The 22,634-nt window shown below is 57.0% G+C and overlaps 5 protein-coding genes across 11 annotated transcripts in view; 1 reads left to right on the forward strand and 4 right to left on the reverse strand.

Moving 5' to 3' along the window:
* Positions 1-2,666: 2,666 nt before the first annotated feature.
* Positions 2,667-11,107, reverse strand: ARCN1 (archain 1). Of its 2 annotated transcripts, none has more exons than XM_080631789.1 (10): positions 11,008-11,107; positions 9,599-9,862; positions 9,038-9,217; positions 8,605-8,810; positions 8,070-8,231; positions 7,221-7,386; positions 5,862-6,009; positions 5,103-5,211; positions 4,736-4,940; positions 2,667-4,049 (listed from the first exon to the last, which is right to left on the reverse strand). In XM_080631789.1, the coding sequence occupies exons 1-10, from the start codon at positions 11,008-11,010 to the stop codon at positions 3,960-3,962; spliced, it is 1,533 nt and encodes a 510-aa protein (XP_080487915.1). In that variant the 5' UTR covers positions 11,011-11,107; the 3' UTR covers positions 2,667-3,959. The 2 variants fall into 2 exon arrangements, with proteins under 2 accessions (XP_080487915.1, XP_080487916.1); XM_080631790.1 differs by lacking the exon at positions 11,008-11,107 and adding an exon at positions 10,025-10,952.
* IFT46 (intraflagellar transport 46) lies at positions 11,015-14,748 on the forward strand. 3 transcript variants are annotated; one of them, XM_080631792.1, is made up of 11 exons: positions 11,171-11,268; positions 11,343-11,537; positions 11,606-11,733; positions 11,965-12,039; positions 12,150-12,243; positions 12,567-12,695; positions 13,095-13,216; positions 13,398-13,464; positions 13,708-13,768; positions 14,027-14,112; positions 14,450-14,748. In XM_080631792.1, the coding sequence occupies exons 1-11, from the start codon at positions 11,260-11,262 to the stop codon at positions 14,543-14,545; spliced, it is 1,062 nt and encodes a 353-aa protein (XP_080487918.1). In that variant the 5' UTR covers positions 11,171-11,259; the 3' UTR covers positions 14,546-14,748. The 3 variants fall into 3 exon arrangements, with proteins under 3 accessions (XP_080487917.1, XP_080487919.1, XP_080487918.1); XM_080631791.1 differs by lacking the exon at positions 11,606-11,733 and having other exon boundaries at positions 11,015-11,268; XM_080631793.1 differs by lacking the exons at positions 11,606-11,733; positions 14,027-14,112 and having other exon boundaries at positions 11,015-11,268.
* Positions 14,749-15,413: 665 nt separating this feature from the next.
* TMEM25 (transmembrane protein 25) lies at positions 15,414-17,317 on the reverse strand (the record flags this gene model as incomplete). Its single annotated transcript, XM_080631624.1, has 7 exons — positions 15,414-15,487; positions 15,577-15,681; positions 15,781-16,065; positions 16,139-16,429; positions 16,669-16,953; positions 17,042-17,145; positions 17,235-17,317. The coding sequence occupies 7 exons, from the start codon at positions 17,315-17,317 to the stop codon at positions 15,414-15,416; spliced, it is 1,227 nt and encodes a 408-aa protein (XP_080487750.1).
* A 345-nt stretch (positions 17,318-17,662) lies between these two features.
* TTC36 (tetratricopeptide repeat domain 36) lies at positions 17,663-18,737 on the reverse strand. Its single transcript, XM_080631513.1, has 3 exons — positions 18,476-18,737; positions 18,095-18,283; positions 17,663-18,015 (listed from the first exon to the last, which is right to left on the reverse strand). The coding sequence occupies exons 1-3, from the start codon at positions 18,585-18,587 to the stop codon at positions 17,747-17,749; spliced, it is 570 nt and encodes a 189-aa protein (XP_080487639.1). The 5' UTR covers positions 18,588-18,737; the 3' UTR covers positions 17,663-17,746.
* The window catches only part of KMT2A (lysine methyltransferase 2A), a 41,850-nt gene continuing 37,947 nt past the window's right edge, over positions 18,732-22,634 (reverse strand). For all 4 annotated transcript variants that reach the window (XM_080631511.1, XM_080631510.1, XM_080631512.1 and 1 more), the window contains one exon: positions 18,732-22,544. In XM_080631511.1, coding sequence (XP_080487637.1) covers positions 22,269-22,544 — 276 coding nt within the window. In that variant the 3' untranslated portion in view covers positions 18,732-22,268. The remainder of the gene's footprint in view (positions 22,545-22,634) is intronic.

Consider the following 22,634-nt stretch of genomic DNA (forward strand, 5'->3'; position numbering starts at 1 on the left):
ACTCCTGCTGCCCAAACTCGCTCCACCCAGCACCCCTCGCTCCACAGGCACCCCGGGAAGTGACCCTGGCATCCGGCTGCTCCCCGATGCCAACACTGACGGGCATCAGCCCCTCAACACCATCCTCCACCGGAGCCCCTCACCTGGCTCCTCACTGTGCCAGGGACGCCCGCCGTCCCCCTGCCCGTCCTTCGGGGGTGCAGCCCCTCTCCAGCCGGCTCTGCCGTCGGAATGCGGGACGGGAGCGCGGCTGCCCCGGCCGGCGCCCCACCGCTGGGCGGACAAGGCTCCCTTTCTTCTCCTGCCGCCGCCTGCAGAACGCGCCGCTTGTTCCCGCCGTGAGAAGCAGTGAAGGCAGCAAATGCCAAGGGATCGGGCTCGGTTGCCGCCAAACAGCCCCCGGCCGCCGTGCCGCCCGCGCGCAGGGCTGCCCTCTCAGCCCCGGCCTCCCCGAGGACAAAAGCCCCTTTCTTCTCCGGGCGCAGGCAGAGGCCTCACCTGGGTGGACGCCCAGCCCCTGCTAACGCGGGGCCCCCGCCGGTGCCAGACGGGCTGCACTGTCCCACCACCACCGCGCTCCCCTGCACCACTGCGCCCTGCCTGCCCCCACCGCACAGGGTCTGCCCCTGCCTGACCTGTGGCTGCCCACCGAGACTCAACCTGGCCACAGCAGTCGGTGGACAGACCACGGAGCCGCCACGTGTGCTACCGGCTGGAGCACAGCCAGGGCACGATCAGTCCACGGTCACACAAGGGCCATGCTGATGCAGAGGAGCACAGCCTGGCACACCCTGCCATGCATCCCTCACAGTGCCAGCCATGCAAGGATGCAGCGTGCCAGGGGTCCTGGCATCCCAGGACATAGCCTCTCCTCCCCACTCATGGCTGGGTGAGTCACAGGAGGAAGCCAGAGAGGCCAAGCTAATGGACGCGCATCACAGAGCATTGCAGCCTCCATCCAACTTGGCTTCGTGCTTGCTCCCCATCTGCTAACGCGCTTAGGGCGCGCTTACCCCTTCCCACACCCTCCACTCCAGTAAACAACCGGTCATTCCGCCGGCAGCTGGGAATGGGGAGCCCATCTCCAGCACAAAACTGGAGGGGAGTGAGAAGCCTGCTCCTCCAGACCTGAGGCTGCCCCACATTGAGCAGGGAACACCGAGCCGGCGCCATCCCACCCAGGCGAGGGGCTGCAGCGGGGGCTGCATCGCGGTTGCTGGGACAACGCAACGCTCCTGGCAATAACATCACCGTAAATCAGCTGCCAGACGGCTCCGGCGGGAGCGGAGGAATCCCGGCCGCACCCGCTGATCTCAGCGCTCCCGGGAAGTGCTCCCGCTCCTCCGCAGCGCAGCTGCATTCGGCTGAGCCCACGGCTCTGCCGGCATCATGCCCCTGGCTCTCTGCGTGCTGGGGGATGCCCGAGTGTGCTTGGGTCAGGCAGGGCATGCAGCCCAGCTTCCTACACCCAATGCTCCCCACAACGAACCAGCTCCGTACATGGTCCTGACCACCGCCAGAGCTCAAGCACCAAGCCCAGCGTCAGCACATGGCTCTGGCCACCACAGCACGGACAGGGAAACCACAGCACTGAGTTCTGCAACTGGTCCCTGGCACAATCTTGTTACCAGCCCTAGATTCTCTGGGAGGGGAGGGGTGAACCTCACCTCTCCAAAACGTGCACCGCTCTGGTCCTTGCTGGTGTCCTGCCATCAGCAAGCACTGCTTGGTCACACAAACCCATGTCTCCATCACCCTGCACACTGCCGCCCCGCACACACAACACATGGCACCGTGCGGCAAACCCAAATGTACAAGGAGCTGCCGAAGCAGCCCCGTGGCTGCCCGTGCCTGGGGACTTATGGGTGCTGCAGGAGGGCGAGAGCGCAGCGCCCTGTGCACAGCAGCTGAGCTCCTCCTGGGGCTGCCAAATTCCTCGGGCCTCCTGGCAGCGGCGCAGGACCCGTGGCGAGAGCGTGTCAGGAAGCCGGAGTAAACAAGGTCCCGCTGCAGAGCGGGGTCTGGCCAGGCCAGCGCCTTTCCCAGGCTCCCTGAGAGGAGCCGGGGACAAGGGGGGACAGGCTCTGGCCAAGCGCCATCCCTGCCTGCGGCCACCCACGATCCCGGTGGGATTCGGGGTCGGGAGCGCCTGGTCCAGCCTCCCACATGGGGCTGGATGCTCTCAGGGCTCCCACACCGACAAACCCAACATGATGTGGATCCCCAGACCCAGGTCCCAGCCCACCCGTGTCCCTCCGAAACGTGCCACAACGGCTAAAGGGTTCTCCTGGTCTCCCGCCTGCAGCTCCTTCCCCACATCCGTTCTTGGGAGCCCCCGGTCAGGGACTGGCACCCCCACCACATCCCATGTCCCAGTGCAGACACAGAGGCCCCTCCCCACCCCGTACCCCAACGCGTTGCCCTTGGGGGAGTCCCCGCAGGCCTGGACCCCGCTCGCTTCCTGGGGGAAGCGGTTACAGGGACAAGAGTGGGGTCCCCCCGCCACGAGCCGCTCCCGGTGCCCCGACCCCGGCCTGTTCCCCGCCGCCGCTTACTTCAGCTCAGATCCTCCGGTCCCGCCGCCGTTGTCGGCGGCCGCCGCCGGGTCCGCCCCGTTCCGCCCCCCGCAGGGCTGAGCCCGAAGGAACGCCGCAGGCAGAGCCAGCTCCTCCGACAGAACTCTTTATTGGGTTAAAGACTCGTATCTGTGTACACTGGAATGTGCTCTAGTCCCTAGGCCAGTACAGGGTTACAAAAGGGGATCCCGGTTTGGCTTCAGTGTGACCCTCCAACCAATTCCAGGGAAAAAAAAATGAAGAAAAAGCTCCAAACTAACCTCGACTCCATTTTAACATATGGAAAAGCAGCTCTCCACCAGGACCGAGCTAGTGGGATTTGCCACCTACTTTGCTTTCCTAGGAACAGGGTTTGCTCTCCCACCCTTCCAGGGCCGGGATGAGGGATGGTTCCCTCCCAGGTGCTGCCAACAGAGGAGAGACCACGAACTTCTTCGGCAGAGGGCCCCAGGGAACAGAGATGCACTCTCAGAGGTGCTCCCAGGAACCTGGTGTGTGTGCCTTCAGAGTGCTCCCTTTCTGTGACCATGGGGGCAGCCCAGGCAACCCAGCATCCACGGCTCCATGCACCAAGGCCTTCCCCTGGCACCGAAAGAGCCGCAGGAAGGACATGCAGCTGGTTCTAACCTACACCACCTCCAAAGCCTGGCCCAAGAGCAGCTGCAGCAGACAGTGAGCCTGTGCACAGGGACAGTCCCTCTGGATGCTCTCCATCAGCAGCAGGAACATGCCGAAGTGTGTCCTGTGTCACCATGGAGCCCTCTCGGAGCCAGAGGCGAGCCCAGCTCCAAGGGCAGCAGTAACTGTGCAGGGCAGAAGGATCGAGCACTGTGACCTTTTCCTGTGCCAGACCCCCTCACTCAGAACTGCAGCCAAATTGCTCTGCTGCCACCAGACAGGAGGGTCTGGAAGAGCCAGGCGCCCCATGCACGTCATCTTAATGCCAGCTTTCATCAACAGAAACAGGAGTTGAAGAAGGTCGAGGAGAAACTAAAATGGCAGCAGCACCATGAGGGATCGGCACGTGATGCTTCAGCAGGGAGAGGACGATGGCTGGTGGGCGCTGGGACTGGGCGCCAGGTGGCTCCAGGGGGGACGGGGACGGGTCAAAGGCAGGCTCCCTGCAGTGGAGGTAGTGCTTTCCTGCCGGCCAGTGAAAATCTGCCAAAGAAATTTGTAGCCTTTCCCCCCGTGAGCACGTCAATTCTATGCCAAAAGTGTCTGTGCCCTGGGAGTGCTGCAGGCGGCAGAGCCACGCATCTTCCTCCGCGGGGGGGCTGCGGCATTCCCACATTCCCAATCAACTTCGGCCTCTTTTTTTTTTCTTTTTCTTTTTTTCTTAAATTTAAAAAACCTGCCTCCACTGTGGGCCCTGTGGGCACGTTACAGCACCTCGTACTTGTCCACCAGGAAGGTGGTCTCAGTAGAAAACCTGACAGGGCTGTTCCCATCTACCAGGGTCACTTTGGTAACCTGCAGGACAAGAGGCAGAGTTAGCTCAGTGCCGACACCAGGACGCTCGCAAGGACAGTGGCAACCAAGCGCTTTCAAGCTGCCAGAAAGAGCTTTCTTCTCAGGAAAGCTGGAAATGGGGAAGGGTTCTCTGCAGTAGCTGTGTCTCTGCTAAAAGTTAGCAGCAGCTCAGGAGGGACAGACAGAAGCCATATAGCAGCATGGCATCACAGACCAGTTTGGGTTGGAAGGGAGCTTAAAGCCATCTAGTTCCAACCCCATAACACAGGTAGGGACACTCCAGTAGACCAAGTTGCTCAAAGCCCCATCCACCTTGGCCTTGAACACTGCCAGGGATGGGGCAAGAGACAGAGACACATGTTTTGGCTTGAAGGCTGACAGTTTCTCTATCAAAGTCTGAGGGGAATTAGTGGTTACCAGAGTCACAAATGCTCAGACCAAATGGCCAGTCAGCTTTGGGGAGCTAAAGCTGCCAAGTGTTGTCCACTGGCAACCCAAACCCAGCCAACACAGAGGAAACTTCATGCCAACACAGAGGAAACTTCATGCCAACACCTGAGCCTTCATCAAGAACAGCAGCAGCGCACAAGAGGCCACCACACAGCCACTTATAGTCATGACCAAGGCAGCTCGGAGGAGCAAAGAGTGGCAACATCACACCCACAGAGTACCAGCAGCGACCATACCTGTATGTTGCAATAGTTCTTTTTGGAGATGAAGGAGACTTGCACCGGGAAGAAGTCATTTGGCTGCCCTGCTATGCTGAACTCCAGGCTGCCGCTCTTGTTTTTGGCATCTATCACTGGCAGGCACCACTCGAGGAGGTTTCTCCGGCTGTCATGGCGATACTCACCGTCAATCTCCCCAATCACTGGAGCACCAACACCAGACCTAGAGTAGGTAATGAGAAGTTACAACAGCTCAACTGCACAGAGCTAAGGAAGTGCTTTTCCAGCCTGTTTGCTTGTCCAGACTCACAAACCAGGGAGAAGAGAGAAGCAACGGGATCCAGGCAGACGTGATAATGCTGCCTGGACAATGAGTGTTACTTACGGCAAGGGGATGGTGATGATCACATCGTTCAGCTCCAGGCTCTCCTCTTGCAACTCATATTCAATGTTAATATCACAACTGTTGCCGCTTTCTGATGGCCAGCAGTTAACTGAGGGCACAGAAACAGTGAGTGAACCACACGGGCTCCCAAAAGGCACTGCAAAGTCATCCCCAAGAAATCCTGACTTAAATAAAAGCTTTTTCTTTTCTTTAAGAGCATCACACAAAACACTTTCCACCAAGAACAGGCACTATCCAGGGAAACACATCTCCAACATCTCATCTGAGAGTATGGCACACTCCAGGCAGCCCAGCTGCTGGAGGCTGGCTACAAGCTGGCAGCCCATGGATCACAGAATCCCAGCTGGTTTGGGTTGGAAGGGACCTTAAAGCTCATCGAGTTCCAATCCCCTGCCACAGGCAGGGACACCTTCCACTAGACCAGGTTGCTCCAAGCCCCTACCAACCTGGCCTTGAACACTGCCAGGGATGGGGCAGCCACAGCTTCTCTGGGCAGCCTGTGTCAGTGCCTCAGCACCCTCACAGTAGAGAACTTCTTCCTAATACCAAATCTGAATCTTCTCTGACAGTTTAAAGCCATTCCCCTTGGCCTGTCCCTACAGGCCCTTGTCCAAAGCTCCTCTTCAGCTTTCCTGTCAGCTCCTTTAAGGCACTCGAAGCTGTTCTAAGGTGTCTCTGCAACCTAATGCACATCAGCCGATTTTCCACCCGATCTCCCAGCTGCACACTTGCACTCACTTGTCAATGGAATGAAGGACTCCTCCGTGGTCTGCAACCTCCACTTCAGCACTCCCACATCACTGTTAATAGGGAATGACTTCTCTGGGTTCTTCAAACCGATCTGCGACTCTGTAGTGAAGAGCTTCTTGTCCACATTTGGGTGAGTCTGAAAGGGGAACATATGCCCAGGCTCCAACTCTGAGCCTAAAGACAGAACTGTCGGAAGGCAATGCGGGCTCTAGTAAGGCAGGATGACACATCCCAGGGTGATTTACTTGACACACATCAGGTTTGCTCCTGGCTCAGAAGCCCAGCAGGAGCACATCTGCTTATCAACCTGGGATTCCTTCCAGAACACACACCACTGCACCAGACATGCCAGCAACGCATGTCCTGGGCTGACACCTAGAGAGCAACTTTAATGACTCTTAAAACCTCAAATGCCATCCTGAAGACCCACAACAGAAGAAAAAGCAACCTAATGCTGCTTGGAACACCCTGAAACCGCAAAAATCCTACTTCCCTCCACAACCTTAACACATTACATCAGCAGCCAAACTCAATTTAAATATTCTCTCTCCATAAGCAGCTTTGCAGAAGCAGAGGATTTTTGCAAGTCAACCTTCAAGTTATGCTAGAAAGACAGGAGTCAGCACTGGGTTTGATCTTGTCTTCCACCTGAAGCAGCACATGTGGGAGCGTTGTTAGGAACTCCCTCACGAGATGTGCCAGTAAGGAACCTCCTAGCGTATAAGCCAGCAGCAGACAAGCCAGCCATATACAGGCAAGCTCATAGCAAGGAGGAGGAGGGAGGGTGCAAAGGAGTGTATCAAAGGAGCACAATCTCCAGGTATCAGTAAGGCCACAGAGAGTGGGAGAAAGGGGATGTGTCCTTCAGAATCTTCCAAGCTGTTATCACTGGCTGCAATCATGGACTCCATCAATTGCCTCCAATGCAGCAGTGATGGCACACAAGTGACCCCAAGAGGTAGCAAATTCATTCCTCAGCAGCACAGGACCCCACACTAAATTCTCCCACTCCACAACTAAAGCTCACATCACACCAACGAGCACCAAGCAATGCACCAGGCTGCTGCAAGGTCCAAGTGTGACCAGACGGCACAGCAACGTGCACCACCGGGCAGATAAGGCACCGAGGGCAGGGAGATAAGGGCACGAGACTGGATTTCTCAACTGAACTTCAATCTTTCCAGTGTGAGCTGGCCCCACTGCGCTAACATCTGCAGTGACTACTCCCATTTTCAACTCATGTATTGAGACAGCTCGAACATGAACACAGGACACTGACATGCTCACATACTCCCTGGAGAGGAGCAAAAGCACATTTGAGAGCACAGGACACTGAACAGGCTTTACCTGTAGCTGCACTCCCCTCTTGTCCTCATTTTCCACATGCAGGCGAATCCGTGCAAACTTCTCATCAGCAATGTGCAGCATGATCATGCCGTGCAGCTCCATGCTCTGCAACCCTCCGTCACGGCCGCAAGTCAGGGAGATTTTCTCCTCTATTTTCATGTGCACACTAGACAGACAGAAAGTAGGTGTCACAAGTGCTATGCTTGGCATCCAAGAGGCCAGATGAGAGAGCAGTGGTCAGCAAGGAAGGCTGCACGTAACGAGACAGAGCCCCCAGGAGTGGGATGGCCCCAATGGAACAGCACAGAGGGCACAGCAGATGCTAATGCTCTCCCCCAGGTCAGCTCCAGGGATGTGAGTCTGCAATGGGTGGAAGCCCACATGAAGAGCAGTGATACAGCATCTCAAGGGGCTGTTCACCCAAAAATCCTCTGCTGACAGGAGCACAGCTCACGGTGCTAGAAACTTCTGAACTGCTATATATAAAATTATCTATGAACGTGGCCATCCCAAGCTACAATTTGGCAGGAGTTCTGCATCTGAAGAACAGAAAAATAGCAGCTATTTAAGGGAAAAAGGCATAGGAAAACTCCCAACCTCAGCTGAACAACGGATGTACACCTGAGTTCAGGTAAGTCCTACTGAAAGGAGCTGTCTGCCTTTTCCTGCTGTGCTTCCCAAGGTTTTGCCCACCACAATTTAAAATGAGAGCCCGAGAGAGCACATGGGACCTGAAGGGCAGGAAAAAGCCTGTTCTGAAAACAAGAAAGGAAGCGAGCTCAGGAAGCCACATGTGCACCACACAGCACACTGCAGGAACAATGCTTCCAAAGCCAGGGCAGTACCTACCTCTCCATGTTAACAGGAGGAGCAAGAACTTTGGCTGCTTCCGTGGAGCGCTTCCCTACAGCAGTCAGGATATTTTCTCCTTCCAATTTCAGCTTGTCTACGAAGTTGTCCACCTCCTTCCCCTTAGCACCAAGTTTCAAGGCTTTACTGGGACCCGAGGGCCTAAAGAAAAGGTGTAAGAACCTCCAGGTCAGATCATGGCAACAGATTCCTCCTTACCTGCAAGCGCTGTATCCCAACAAAACTATTTCACCTCTGCAGCCTTTTTTCTGGGAGAACATGCTCAAAACTAATATGTAGGCTGCAAAGTTGTAATTTAGGTTTGGATTCTGTTCTGCGTATTACCAGTAGCTGGGACCTCTTTTTCTTACACAGGTTGTGGATCCCTTCACCTATCAAAGGCTCCAGAGACACTCTGGAATGCTAATGTGGGACGCACCACAAATGCTACTCAACAAGAAAAGGGCCTTTACTGGGGCATGTCCTTCCAGCTCTGCTGACCCCGAGGCCCACTTGCTCCCTGCTGCACACTCACCTGGCAGGCGCTGGAGCCACTTTGGGCTTCTCCGTCTCAATGATGGTCTCCGTGATCATGGTTGTCGTCGTGCCCCCGGACACAGCCACACTCCCAAAGCCGCCGAACCCAGGTGCCTTCTTGCCCTGCCTCTCTGCGTCCCTCCGGGCCTGCTGCAACTCCTTGGCTTTACGGCGCATCTCAGCTTTTGCTTCGCGTTCCTGAGTCTGAAGTAAAAGACAAGAGGCTGATAGAGCTTTGCAATCTCAATCTCATTCTGCTCAGGAACCAAGTGCATTTGCCTGTAAACCCTTTGTGAAGCAAAAGGGAACATGAGATTAGCACTTAGTTTACAGAAAAGTGAAATCATTTCTGGGCCACTATCAAAGCTGAGCAGCAGTAGCGTCTCCCAGAGTGGGTATGTGTGACTCAGCTTGCGGTTACTCCTGCTCACCTCTCGGACTGCTCGGAACACCTTCTCTTCATGTGACTCCATCTCAGTGAAGGTCCGAATTTGGGCCAGATTGACGTTCTCACGGTAGCCCAGGGCAACAATCTCATCAAAGGCAAAAATCAGGTCGAAGCAGTGCTCAGAGATCTCGTTCTCCTCCAGAGCTCGGCAATATTCAGGGATCTGGATAGGAGAAAACATTTTGAAGGGGTATCTGCAGACAACACTGTGTAAACACTTTCTGTCTGCTACCCCCTGACTTCAAAGCAGTGCTAGCCTCTCCACAAGACCAGCGCACTGTCAAGCTGCTCTTACGTTGCTGATAAACAAGATCAAGTTTTCCCATGATTAGTTTTCCTACACTACAATACCTTGGACAACCTCTTAGCTTCTCTGGAACACTAACTCAGAGGAACCTAAGCACACACGGGGGCCAGCGAATCTCCTGAGGAGCCCTGAATACAGAGAATATTTAATGCTAACTTTAGCAATCACCCCTTTGGTCTCCCCATCAGAGCTGACAGCAGGAACTCTGCAGTAAGCGAGCGATCCTTAGATCCTTACCACTCTGGAAAAGAGTCGGAGTGTTTCCAGATCTTCCAGGATGTTGCTGTTCTTGGTGGTGATCAGCACCATGTAGAGCTTCTCCATGGGCTGATAGACGTACCGCACGCTCTCCGTCTCCACAAATGTGTGCTGCTTCCCTGTGTTCATGAGCTTGGGGAACGCCGCCAGCAGCCCCTCGATGCGGGTGCGCGTCATCTCCACGAACTGCCGGGACACGATGGCCTTTCCCGCTTTCGTGCACACGGCTGCTGCCAACAGCACCTGCGGAGGAGGCGAGGGCCGGTCAGCGTGGGAGGAGAGGAGAGCATCGACTCCATCCCAACTTCACGAGTAGCGCATCCCAGCTCAGCCTCCTTGGACACAACTTTCAGCCTTTTGCTGTCACCAGCACCAGTAACTGCGCTATGCTAAAAGCAGACTCACCTCTCCTTTGCTCTGTTACCCTGAGCACAGGAAACTGGCCCCTTCCTACACACATGGAGGTGGCACAACCCACCCAGTGCTCTGGGGAGGGTCCAGGTTACCGAGCTTCTGGTCAGTCTCACCCCAGCTTACAACTAAACACAGAAATGTTGTAAAACAGGATGGTTCTTCCCAGGGCCACATCCACGGCAAAGCCACATTAATGGAAAAGTGCCAGCTGCATTAACCACAGCCTCTGGATGGCTCTCCTGGGCACCTCTAACTGTTATCACACCTCCAATACAAAGGTAGTAAAGCGACTGCAGCCCACGTCTTCTCGTTCTCTTGGACTACAGAGACTTCCTCCTCGCATCTCCCTCTCATAGAACAGCTCTTAACTTTGTCAGAATAAGGCTGTTGCTGTGCTGATGATCTCGTAAATCCCCAACCGCTGTTATTAACAGGCAACTGCTGGGAACTCTCAGAAACAGACCAAGTTTCACCTCAGCCCCAGGCCGGCAGCACTGTGTGAGGCCTCGGGGACTTGCAGCTTGACAGCTCGGGGACAAACGCATCCCGAAGTGCTTTTATGTCAGGACGAAATTTTATCTCTGTAAGTACTGCCCCAAAGCACGGGTCACGGTGCAAGGTAAGCGGCACCGGGGGTCCCACTGCTCCGGGAGCACACGGCTCTGCTCTGTTACGGAGCGGCCTCCCAGCCCCGCCGCCCGAACCCGCGGTGGAACAGCGCTGGGGACCACAAGGCGCAGAACCGGCTCCTTCCCGCAGCGGAACGGTTCCCGTGCTCAGGCCGCACCGGCCCAAGGGCAGCGGCAGCAGCCCCGCCTGTCCGGGCGGCAGGACCTGCCGCAGCGCCCAGCTCTGCCCCGCAGGCCACGGGACTCCAGCGCCAGGCCCGGGCGGACGGCGGCAGCGGGGAGTCCCCCGAGAAGCGTCCCTTCCCGCCGCTGTTTCCCGCGATGGGCGGCAGAGCGAGACCTTACCATGGCGGCGGCGGCGGCAGCAGCAGCGCGGGCCTCCGCACTCGGTCCCTGCGCGTCCCTCGGGCAGCCGCACAAGATGGCGGCGCCAAGCCACGTCCCCAGCCGGAAGCGCCGTAACGCACGGCGCGCGGGGCGCGGTTGGCGGACCGCGGCCGCCCCTCCCGCCAGGGAGCGCCACGGAGGCCCGGCCGCTCTAGCCGGCCAGGGGCGGCAGAGGCGGGCGCGTCGCCGTGGCAACGGCGGCGGGGCGGCATGGCGGAGGTGAGCCGGGCGCCGGGCCGGGGTGGGACCGGGGCTGGGTCCAGGCCGCCGCCTCACCTCGCCGCTCTGCCTAGGCCCGCCTGCCCGAAGATCAGCCGTACTACGAGCGTTTGGACCTGCCGGAGGCCGAGCAGGCGGGCGGCGCTGCGGGGAGGTCAGCCGGGGCCCGATCGCCGCGTGCAGGGGGTATGGGCCGGCCCCAGGCCTCCCGCTGGCCGGGGCATCCCGCGACCGATCAGAGCAGCGACGAGGAGGGCAGCGGCAACAAGGTAGGCAGCGGATGGAGGGCGGCCTGGCAGCGGGAGGGCGGCCCCGTGAGGCCCGGTCTCTCTCCTAGAAGGAGGTGGTGGCTCGATCGGCCGCGGCCGCCACCCTCAGCGAGGACGAGGGCTCGGAGGACTCGGAAGACTCCTCGGAGACTGACTCGGAAAACGACTCGGAGGAGCACGGGGCTGCGCTCACGGGGTGAGCAGTTATCTGGCTTTTGACACCCCTACACGAGGCTGTCACCACAGGCAACTCAGCCAAGTGCCAGCAAAACAGGGCCCAGTGATGGTTCTCCTGTGCAAGAGGGGACTCCCTACCTCGGTGTTTCCACTTCCTTCATGCTGGTCTTGCACAGCAGGGTGCTGGTTCCCACTTGTAGACAGCCTATTGCATGTTAATCTTTGCCTGCATTTCTCTGCCTTCCTTTAGGGACTTTAGTATAGCAGATTATGACTACCTGCCGGTGTCTTCTGAAATCAAAGAACTCTTTGAGTACATCAAGAGGTGAGTGGAAGGGGTTTTAGCCCACTCCTTGCTCTCCTGTGTGTCAATTACTGGGCAAGTGTTGCAGGACAGTCCGTAGCTGCTCCCACAGTGCTGCTGTTTTTCCCCAGGTACACTCCCAAACCAATAGAGATTGAGTACAAACTGCAGCCTTTCATCCCAGACTTTATTCCTGCAGTTGGAGACATTGACGCGTTCCTAAAGGTACAGTTGCTTTGCTTCCCTCTATATGTGCTGCACACGAGCTGAAAAAGGACGTGGTATTGGCCCTACAGCCCAGTGGGCCCTGCCCCTGGGCTGTCAAACAGTCACTTCTCAGGCATAATTTGGGGCCAGGGCCATGTTTCCCTTGTCCAACACCTTGTGCTTTTCAGGCAGCATTGTACTAACAACTCGTATTCAAGAGAGCAGGCCTGCCAATCCCTTTTAGGGTCTGGTTTTTAAACCACGGGGAGGCTCCCTCCAAAACAGCCCAACATCCCCTGCGCTAGACTCCCGCAGGAAACAGGACCTCTGTTTGTCTGCAGGTTCCCCGTCCTGATGGCAGTCCTGATAACCTGGGCCTGCTGGTGCTGGACGAGCCGTCGACCAAGCAGTCGGATCCCACCGTGCTTTCCCTTTGGCTGACAGAGAACTCCAAGCAGCACAACATCACAGTGAGTCAGGGAGGGGGAGGCTGCACTTGCTGCACACTGCCTGGGGTGAAAACATTGCATTTTGCTCTTACTTCTGTGACTAGTGTTGCAGCACAGCTGCTAATTCAGCTTCAAAGGCAGAAAACACTAACTGTTTTCTTTAGGCCATGGATCTATGCGATGGATCTATGGCAAAGCTTGGTGCAGGCTTTGGTTCAGTTTCCTTTGAGGGAAGATTTGTTTCCTTTTGGTTATCAGTACCTGGTTTTCCTCAGTGTTCTGTTTGCCCATGGCTCTCCTCGGTTGATGCAGTGCCACTAGGAAAGAGAAAATGCATGGTTAATGTGGAGCCAACGCAGGGGTTTCAGAGAAGCCCCCAAACACCCTGAAATGCTTCCAGGTTTGTATTTTTGTTCTTAGCAGCAGATAAAAGTGAAGAGTGTGGAGAATGCAGAGAAGAACCCTAAAGCCATTGAGAGCTGGATTGAGAGCATCAACGAACTGCACCGCTGCAAACCTCCTGCCACAGTCCACTACACCCGGTGAGCTCCTCTCAACGTGTACAGCCCCAGCTCAGGCCACGGGGAGCCTGGTGACATAGTCCAGGAGGGCTGAGCACTGCTATGCTCAAAGGGAGCTGGTCCCCTCTGCAGCAGCCTGGCAGCAGGAAACTGTTTCACTTGTGTGTGATCCTGAAGTTTATGTCCTTTTCTTCCCTGGCAGGCCAATGCCTGACATAGAGACCCTGATGCAGGAATGGTCACCGGAATTTGAGGAGCTCTTGGGAAAGGTATGTTGGGAGCTGGTTTGGTGCTGGTGTTATAACCACCTTCCATGAAAGCCAGGGGCCTCCAAAGAGCTTCATTCTGGGCTCTGCCCATGGCCCGGCTCACTCGGGTTTGTTCGTGCTTCCCGTCTCTCCCATGCCAGATGGGGGAGCAGCTTGGTGCCTCCATTCCTGGTGGCCACTGTGCTTGGCCCGAGAGCTGCGCTTGCCATACAAGGACAGAGCTGACTGCTCCCTCTTTTCCAGGTGGGGCTCCCAACGGCGGAGATGAGCTGTGACCTGGCCGAGTATGTTGACATGATCTGTGGTAAGCCAGGGGCTGTGCTGAGGGCACAAGTGTGCTGCTGCCCTGGCACTGTCTCACTTAAAGCAAGGGACTGTTAGGAGCAGGCTCAGCCCTGAGAAGTCGAGATCATTCTCTGCTCTCTGCAGTAGGATGTGGACTCGTACCACGGGTACCTGCAGTCTTCAGTGAGGGAAGGCCCCAGTAATAGTGAGCAGGGGGAAGTTCAGTCTTTACCTGCAGCACTCAGGTGCTCCCACATGCTTCTGCTCTTGCTTGTAGCCATTCTGGACATCCCTGTGTACAAGAGCCGGATCCAGCCTCTGCATATCCTCTTCTCTGTCTACTCTGAGTTCAAGAACTCACAGGTACAGCTTCAGGCAGGCACTGCTCACCCAGCTGGAAGCATCACAAGGCTTCTCTCCTCATGTTTGTCTTTGCTATGGGTGTCTGTGAGGGGGTGGCAGGCCGGACAAGGGGGCCCAAAGAACATTTTCTAAGCTGCTTGATTTGCTGGTACCTCAACATTGCACAAGGAGCCCCTGAGGTTTCGCGAGGGTCCAGCATGAGCCCACAATGCTTTTCCCACCAAAAGCTGGAGCTGCCAAGCCCACAGGTCACGCAGAGAGGTAGCATTTTTACACACACACCTGTACTCTTGAATGAGCACCAAATCTTTGCACTAACATGTTTTTTCCTCTGCAGCATTTCAAGCCCTTGTCTGATGGGAAGAAGGGCAGGAGCCCACCATCCAACCCTCCTTCGCAAGCGGCAGAGGCAGAGGTGTTAAGCTTTACTTGAAGCTTCATGTTAAACCCTCATCTCTGGATCAATCTCTGCTGCTATCAGCAGCCTGTGAAGCAGAGCAGAACACATCAGGAGCCTCCCTGGCTTTAGAGACACAGCTGAAGTGTTCTGTATTCATAGAGTAGGACTTATTGCATTGTTGCAGAAGCTGCCTAATGGCTCCAGTTTTGACTTGTTGCCAAGGAGTTCAGCATTAAACCAGCCCTTTCCAGTGACAGGCTCCCTGAGCTGTAGCTGCTGCAGAGCTGAGGCTCCTCGAGTGCACATGACAAGTGCTAGAGCAAGTGGGAGTAAGTTCCACCCTCAGACATGACTCTCGGATCTGCCCAGTGCCTTCCACAGCCTGACTGGGGGTCTCAAACTTCTGCTTCCTCTTACTGAGCCCCTTTTCCTATTCTCAAGCCCCTTAGCTGCTGCCAAGGTGAAATAACCAGCGTGGCACCACAGAGACACTTAAGTTTAGTTTATTGCTGTGGGGAGGACTCCCTCCAGCCCCTGCCAGCTGCCTGTGTCCACTCATCTGCCACAGCTCTGGCAAGGATGGCAAGGATCATGCAGTGAGGGGGCCATGAACCTGCTAAAGCAAGGCTGGTGCTTGGCGTTACCCCAGGAGGAACCTTGGTGCTGGCAGCAAGGCTGAGTCTGGCTATAAACAGCTTTGATGCATCTGTTCCTAAAGTGAGCAGGCTACATAAAACCATGCCTTGGCTCACAGTGCAGCTCCTGGGACCTGCGGTGCATAGCTGAACGTAGAGCCAGGGCTGGTCAACACCCTGCACAGCCCTCGGCACCCACACTGTTCTCCAGGGGCTGGCACATGCCTGGGGCTGGGCAGCCCTGCCTCAAGGCACCACTCTATATCTCACAGCCAAATCTCCTCGCTGCTCATGCTGGGCACTTTGTAGATGCGCCCAGACTTTGGGAGCTGGATAAAACCTGCGGGACAAAGACAGCTCGTTGCCATTGCCCTTTGGAGCAGCCGCAGAGGCTGGCATTTCACCAGCACAGCACAGCACAGCACTCACCCGCCTGCACCCCCTCACCGAGTTTGCTGAGGACCAGGGAGTTCTCCAGCCCTGGCCATGTGCTCTCCTCTTCCCCAGAACCGGCTCCTGCGTCCCTGTAGGAAGCTGCAGGAAAAGAAAGGGGCAAGAGCCATACACGGATCCCTCACCCAAGTAGGACCCATGTCACTCTGTCTCCTTCCACACTGGCACCCGGGGTCTCACCTCTGGCCTCCTGCGTGAGGTCGCTGAGGTGCAGGTCAGGTGGCAGTGACCGGGTCTGGCGGGGCAGACGTGCACCATCGGGCTGTGGGAGTTCAGGGCCGCTGCAACGGGAGCACCGGCTGAGCAGGCTGCTCCCTCCCACTTGTCCCTCGCCAGGCACCGGCTTGGGCTGTTGGCATGCCAGGCCAACGGCACAGAAGCCCAGGCTGAGCAGGGCAGACAGGGCCAGGGCTGCTCCGACTGCAACACCCAGGAGAGGCAGCTCCACACGGGCATCCAGCAGACCTGCACGGGCAGTGTGGCCCCCTCAGCACGCTTTGGCACAGCCACGGTGCTGCACCTACCCCCCAACACCTACCTGGCAGCAGGAGGGAGGTGGTGGTGACACCCAGGCTGTTGGCAGCACTGACAGAGAAGTTGCCAGCCGCAGTGTCGAGGTGGATGCGGAGCGAGTGGTTGGCCAGCCCCGGGTAGTGTGTGGTGTCCAGGAGGAGGAACTCTGAGGCGTTGGCCATCACTCGCCCATCCTCGTCCACCCAAGTGATGCTGGCGGGCGGGTTGGCTTCCACCAGCACAAAGAGCACCAGGAGGAGTCCCTTGCCCTCAGCCTCCTGGTAGTGGGCATGTGCCTGCAGGATCTCTGGCTTATCTGCACAACAAACATAGGCAGTGAGACAGGCAGCAGAGACAGGGCCACACAGGCAGGAGCAGGATTTGTCTCACCAGAGGCTGGAAGTGCTCATCAGCTGTGTCTGCACAGGACTGATGAGATCCTGCCCTGCTATAGTTGCAGCAACCACAGGTCACAGTCCTGCTGTGGCCAGGCAGCAGCCCCATGCACCCTCCCTGTGCCTCCATCTGGAGCAGGGCCAGCACCGCAGACCTTACACTGCACGTCGAGGAGGATGGAGGCGTTGTAGGTCTGCCCAGAGGCTGGGTCCGTCAGGGAGCAGTTGAGCTCGTGGTCGCTGCGCCGGGCGGTGAGAGTGAAGGTGCTGGTGGTGCCCACAGCAGAGCAGTTTGCCTCCTGCTTTTGGCCATCAAGGTACCACGCCAGCATGGCACCTGGGGCTGGCTGGGGAGCCCGGCAGGAGAAGACACGGCTCTCCCCCTCCCGCAGCGTGCACACTGCCAGCGGCTGCCCATCGATGGTGGGACCCGGCTCCCCCAGCCCTGCCGGAGAGCCCGTGGCATGTCAGAGCTGCAGCAGCATCCCGCTGGTGCTGCCAGAGTGCTGGACCTGCCCCCCCTGCAGCCTCACCTGCCAAGCAGAACGCCAGGAGGCCCAGCAGCAGCAGCAGCCGGGCAAAAGCAGCCGCCGGCCGGCCCCAGGAACACCACATGATACAGTGGCTGTGTCCAGTGCTAGGAGACATGCAGCTGGAGCAAGGATGTGGCGCTGTTCCCAGGCATCCCAGCATGCAGCAGGGCTGGACAACAGAGCCGCACTGCACCTTATCTGCAGCACAGCCCGCAGTGCAGCTCTGGGCCCCGGCACACAGGGCTGCGTGTGCGGCGCAGGGGCAGTCCCCGGCATGGCTGCGAGCATCCTCCGTCCGCCCTGCAGCTGCCATCCCCGAGCAGGGCTGTGGTGCACATGAGCGTGGCGACAGGCCACCCAGCCAGGGCTGGGGATGAACAGAGGGGGACCAGCACCGTGCTCAGCCTGACCTCATGCCTGCAGGGTTGCCTGTTCTCTGTATGTGCTGCTCTGCACACATCAGAACCGCACCGCAATTACCTGCAACGCCACAAGCAGAGCCTGAGTGCCAGGGATGCAGGCAGGTTTATTGGGGATAGAGTGGAGCTGAGACAAAGCAAGGCATTTTGGTACCTCCCATCCCAGCTGTCAGCCAGAGATGGAGGAGGAGCAACAGTAAGAGGATCTCTGGCACCAGAGATGGACCTTCTTTGGTGGCCAGGACATGTCTAGCCCACACACTGCTGTTCCCTTCTCCTGCCCATCTCACTCGCTCACGGTGCTGCCAGGGTTACGGAGCCGCCCCAGCATCTCACAGAGCATCTGGTTGCAAAGTGCTGAGTAGGGGTTGAGCAGCACCAGCTGCCGCCGGGCAAAGGCACTGCCCAACCGTGCCGCACGCTCGAAGTCCTGCCACGCATCCTTGTCACGGGCATGCAGCCGGTGGATCAGCCCACGCTGCACGAAGCTCTGGCAGGCGGCACGGCCGCAGCCCCTGCTCAGATGAATGGCGGCATCCAGGTCCCGCAGGGCGCCTGGCCGGGGTGGGAGATGTGTTGGGGCGGGGTGGGGGATACCTGGGGAGGGCACCCATGACCCATCCGCACTGCTCACCTGCCACATCGCCCCGCAGCCGCAGGGCCTGGGCCCGGTTGTTGTAGCCCGAGGCGCGCTCGGGCAGCAGGTGGATGGCTTCGCTGAACCGCTCCAGAGCTGTGCTCACATCTCCCGACTCCGCAGCAGACACCCCCTGCAGCTCCAGGTCCTGGACCTGCTCCAGCAGCTCTGGGGGGAAGGCTGCCTCTGTGGCAACGCAAAGGGGAGCTCATGGCCGGGGAAGTGTCCGGCACCAAAACCCCCCTGTCAAGTGAGGAATGGGCATCGGGTTGTGGCTGCTCCCAGCCCCCAGAGCCTCCTTCCCCTGCCCATGCACCCTGTGGCATCACAGGGACCCTGTTGCCCATGCCAGCCAGAACCCATGCAGTGTCTACTCACTTTCCTCCTGGGTGCCATCCTCCCCTTCCTCGTCCAGCCCAGGGATGTCCTCGAAGGGGGTGCTGGGGTTAAAGATGGTCTGCAGGACGGCCCTGTCGTTCGCCGTGGCCATGGTGCCCTCCCTCTGCGACAGCCCCTGTCAGGACATGGGCGGGTGGCCCTGGGCAGGTTAATGTTCACCCTGGGGCGCCGCTTCCCCCTTCCCCGTCCAACCCCAGGCCATGACCTGGCCATACCATCACGGTGAGCCCGGGCACGAGACTTCACCATGGCCCAAAGGCTCTTCCAGGAGCAGCTGTGGCACACGAAGAGCACCTTCTCCCCCCCTCTCCAGGAAGAAATGGAGACGAGACCTCTGCAGCAATAAACTTGACATGTTTATTAATTAAACTATCACTTAAATAAAAAAAAGTGCATAGAAAATAAACATGTTTAAAAACTCCTTTGTTTGGTTTTTTTTTGGTTTTTTTTTTACAAGTATGTACACTTTTTTTGTTTTTACATTCAGTCTTTTGCAGAGCTTTCAGCATTTTTTAACTGTTAAAGTATTTCCTTCTTCCCTGTGCAGGCAGGGAGTTAACACTGATGGACTTCAGACACGGTTCCTCTTTTTTTGTGTTTTTTTAAAAAAAACAACCCGACCAGAAGCTTGGAAGAACACAAGGGAGAAGAAGAGCTCATTACACATGATCAGGTGTCAAGAAATGTACTTCTAGAACATAACCTTGCCTTGGCAGAGTTTTTTTTTTGTCTTTTTATTTTTTTTGAAACAATTATTCACCTACCTGTAGTTACTAAAGAGACTGTTAAGTTCAATAAAAGAAACACCACAATATAGTTCTCGGTTGATAGACAAAGCTACTGCACCTCGTAAAAGAGACCAGGAAAGCACAGAGCACAGTTCCCCATATGCAGGTGGTACCCCAACATTCATAACCAAAATGAGAGGAAGAAGAGGAAGAAACCAAGTTGTACACGAACCGACTGGGCACAAGAAGGGCGAGAGGGCCGCATGGCCTGGCTCCCGCCGGCGGTAGCCACTGGAACACGATCCTTACCTATAGTGTTAAGAATTAAAAGCCATGGACCGATACTGCACGAGGTGGCGTTACACGGTGCGTTTCTATAGTAGTTCCTATATATATCGTATTTATAGCTATAAAAACCTGGCAAGTGCCGAGTGAGCAGTAGTATGGATGTGAATGGTGCGATGCCGCACAGAGACCGTCCCGCTGGAGAACCTGGTATTGCTTCGAAATGAAAGAAACCAGAAAGGAAAGATACCCAGCCCTTTGCAGTGACCCGCTTCTCCTTAGGAAACGAACACACACAACAAAAATAAACGCCCCAAGGGTCCTTTTTTTGTGGTTTTTTCAGTATTTTCAGATACTGTGATCTGCTCAGTCCTTACAAAATGTACATTCAGACACGGGGCAGCGGCGTCGAGCCCACGCATTCGCTGCTGCGGCTCCTCCAGGCCCTGCAGTGCAGCACGGCTCCCGCAGTACAGACAGTTCCACTGGCCCAGCGGCTCCCGCCGCAACGGCAATAGCAGCAAAGCGGCAGCAGCCGGGCCCGCCAGAGGTGCCAGCGCTCGGCTCTCAGGGGTCCCACAGCCGCTGCTTCCCCCACACCGGTGGCTGTGGGCAGCGCTGCCCAGCCGGAGCCTTTGCCCACCACCAGGCCGATGGATCAGGAGGATCCATGTGCCAGGGAGGATGCTCCTCCTCTGCCATTCAGGCACGGAGGAGAGAAATGGCAGCAGAGCCCAGCTACTGGGTCAGTTTTGGGCTTTGCTGGGCTGACCCAGCGCTGCCGTCAGAACCAGGACAGGAAGACCAGAGCAGCTGTGCCTGGGCACATGGGATGAGTCCCCGGCCCATGCTTGCCGGCCTCCTCAAGGTATGTGCGTTCCCAAACTGTCAGTGCATCATCAAATCATCTCAGTGACAAATGCAGTGTCAACACGACTCCTGCCAACAGCTGCCACCGAGTCCTCGCCCCACAGTGCAATAACGAACAGAAACCAGCAGCTCCTGACCCGCTAAAGCGGCGTTCCCAGCTCACAGGAAGAGGCCTCGGGTGATCCACTGCAGGCACAGGGAACTCTGGAGGTGCTCTCAGCCCTTTCCCACGTCTTGGAGCTGCCGTCCCACCCACCAGCGCCCGAACGGCTGCTGACCTACCCGCAGGGAAGGGTGAGGGTGCGTCCCGCTTCCTCTTCTCCATGGAAAGACTCATTTGCCTTCAAGAGAGCGCCTGCGGATGGGGCGCACGCCCCAGCCAAAAGGGGTTGGGGCTCAGGGCTCCCTCATTGTATCTCAGTTTTCCCTCTAAATCCAGGCAGGATGCAGAGGCAAGAAGGATGCTCAGTCAGAGCCCACCTCCTCCTCAGCCAGGCCATGCTCCTTCCTGCCCCCATCTCACTCATGAGTTACATCTCAGGTCCAGCCAAACCTCCTGGAAACGGTTACTGAAGTCAAAAAAGCAGAACAAGAGTAAAAAAACCCAAAAATAAAGTGTACCACCCTCTCTGGCGAAAGGGCCGGACTGGATCCGGTGTTTCCTACAACCGTCCTAGGAAAATTAAAAAAACCCTTAAAAAGAGATTCTCTTAAATTAGGATAATACCACTGTTTAAAAAGCCTCGTCATAAGTGCTTTCCCCTATGAAGTGCTTCTCATAGAAAAATATACAAAATATATTTACATTTATAAAACCTTAAATACTAAACTGTAAACAGAACAGAGCAAAACCCAGCATTGGTGCGTGGTGGGTTTGGGGCTTTCCGTTCTCCTCGGGGCTGGCCCAGGCGGGAAGACTTGCGCTACCTGACGGGGTGACAGCGGCTCTTCACGTGCTGCTTAACGCAAGCTCTCACCCCAGCTCTCCCCAGCCACGTCTCCCCTCACACTAGCTTTGTGGTGGCAGAGAGATGGAAACCTGGAACGCCTTGAGCTGCTGGAGACAGGACCTGGGAGAGGAGCACTTCCCTTCTACACAGCCAGAGAAAGCACCACTGAAAGGAAGCCTTTGCTTGCAAAGATCTACAGCGCCCCAGCTGCTGGCACAAGCCCTGTCTCTGCCAGAAACCAGCAGGAATTCCCCTGTGCTCAGGCTGGGATTTGGCAGCAAAGCGTGAGCCCGACCCTTCGGTCTAGCTGGTGGCTGCTCTGCCCTGCTCCCCCTGGCTGAGCCCTCCCAGATGAAGGCAGACCCATGCAATGCAGCAGCCCCCTGCACGCTGGCTCTCAAGTAGTGTTTTGCAGCACAAGGAACGATGGACACGCACGGTCCTTGGGGCAGGGGGCTGGGGCTGCAGCCCTCGGAGGGAAGCTCACTCCAACATGGTGCTACTGAACTTCTGACACAGCCCTCGCAAAAGGAGAACTCCCTCTGAGCCATGAGCCAGCAAGGACGGACCCGCAATTGCTCCCCCATGCTCAGGCCTGTGCCTGGGCTGACCTCTTGCTACCCTCTCCTAGCATCTCCTGCTTATTAGCCCCATGCTAGAAACAAACACAGGGGTCAGGGGAAATGAGAACAGCAAAAACACAATCATGCTGAGGCTCTTCTCCAGTCGCCCATGTCTTTCACAAGGGTAAGTGTGCACATGCGAGACATGAAGATGTGGACTTTGACAGAGAAACAGCTGCCAGCCAGGTCCCGGAGCCCAGCCCATCTCCACTCCTGCCTCTGGCCTCCCCGGCCCGGCTGAGTGGCCGCAGAGGGCGTGACACGAAGCTTTGGTTCACCCTGGCCCCTTGGGGCTCCCTTGCTTCCAATTGAAGTTCTAGTTTAAAAACTTCCTGCACTTTTTGGCGCCGCAGTTACAGGGCAGTTTGTTGCTGGCGTCCTCGATGGGGAACTTGTAGTCGTAGGTGAGCTCTTCCCCGCGGTAGATCTTGCGCATGGCGAAGATGACGATGTGCTTCTGGCCGTCGATGTTGATGACCCGGGAGTAGCAGTTGGGCTCACAGGAGTGGTTGATGAAGCGGGCTGCGTTCCCGTGCATGGTGGCGTCCACCACTTCCGAGTCGTCAATGCGGAACATGTAGCAACCGATGCCCTAGGCACGAGGACAGGGAGAGGATTACCTTAGGAAGTGAGATCAGAGCCACCCTAGCAGATAGCCTAGCTCGTCACAGCCACCCAGTGT

Source organism: Psittacula echo (genome assembly GCF_963264785.1).
Source record: "Psittacula echo genome assembly, chromosome: 18".
Classification (NCBI taxonomy): Eukaryota; Metazoa; Chordata; class Aves; order Psittaciformes; family Psittacidae; genus Psittacula; species Psittacula echo.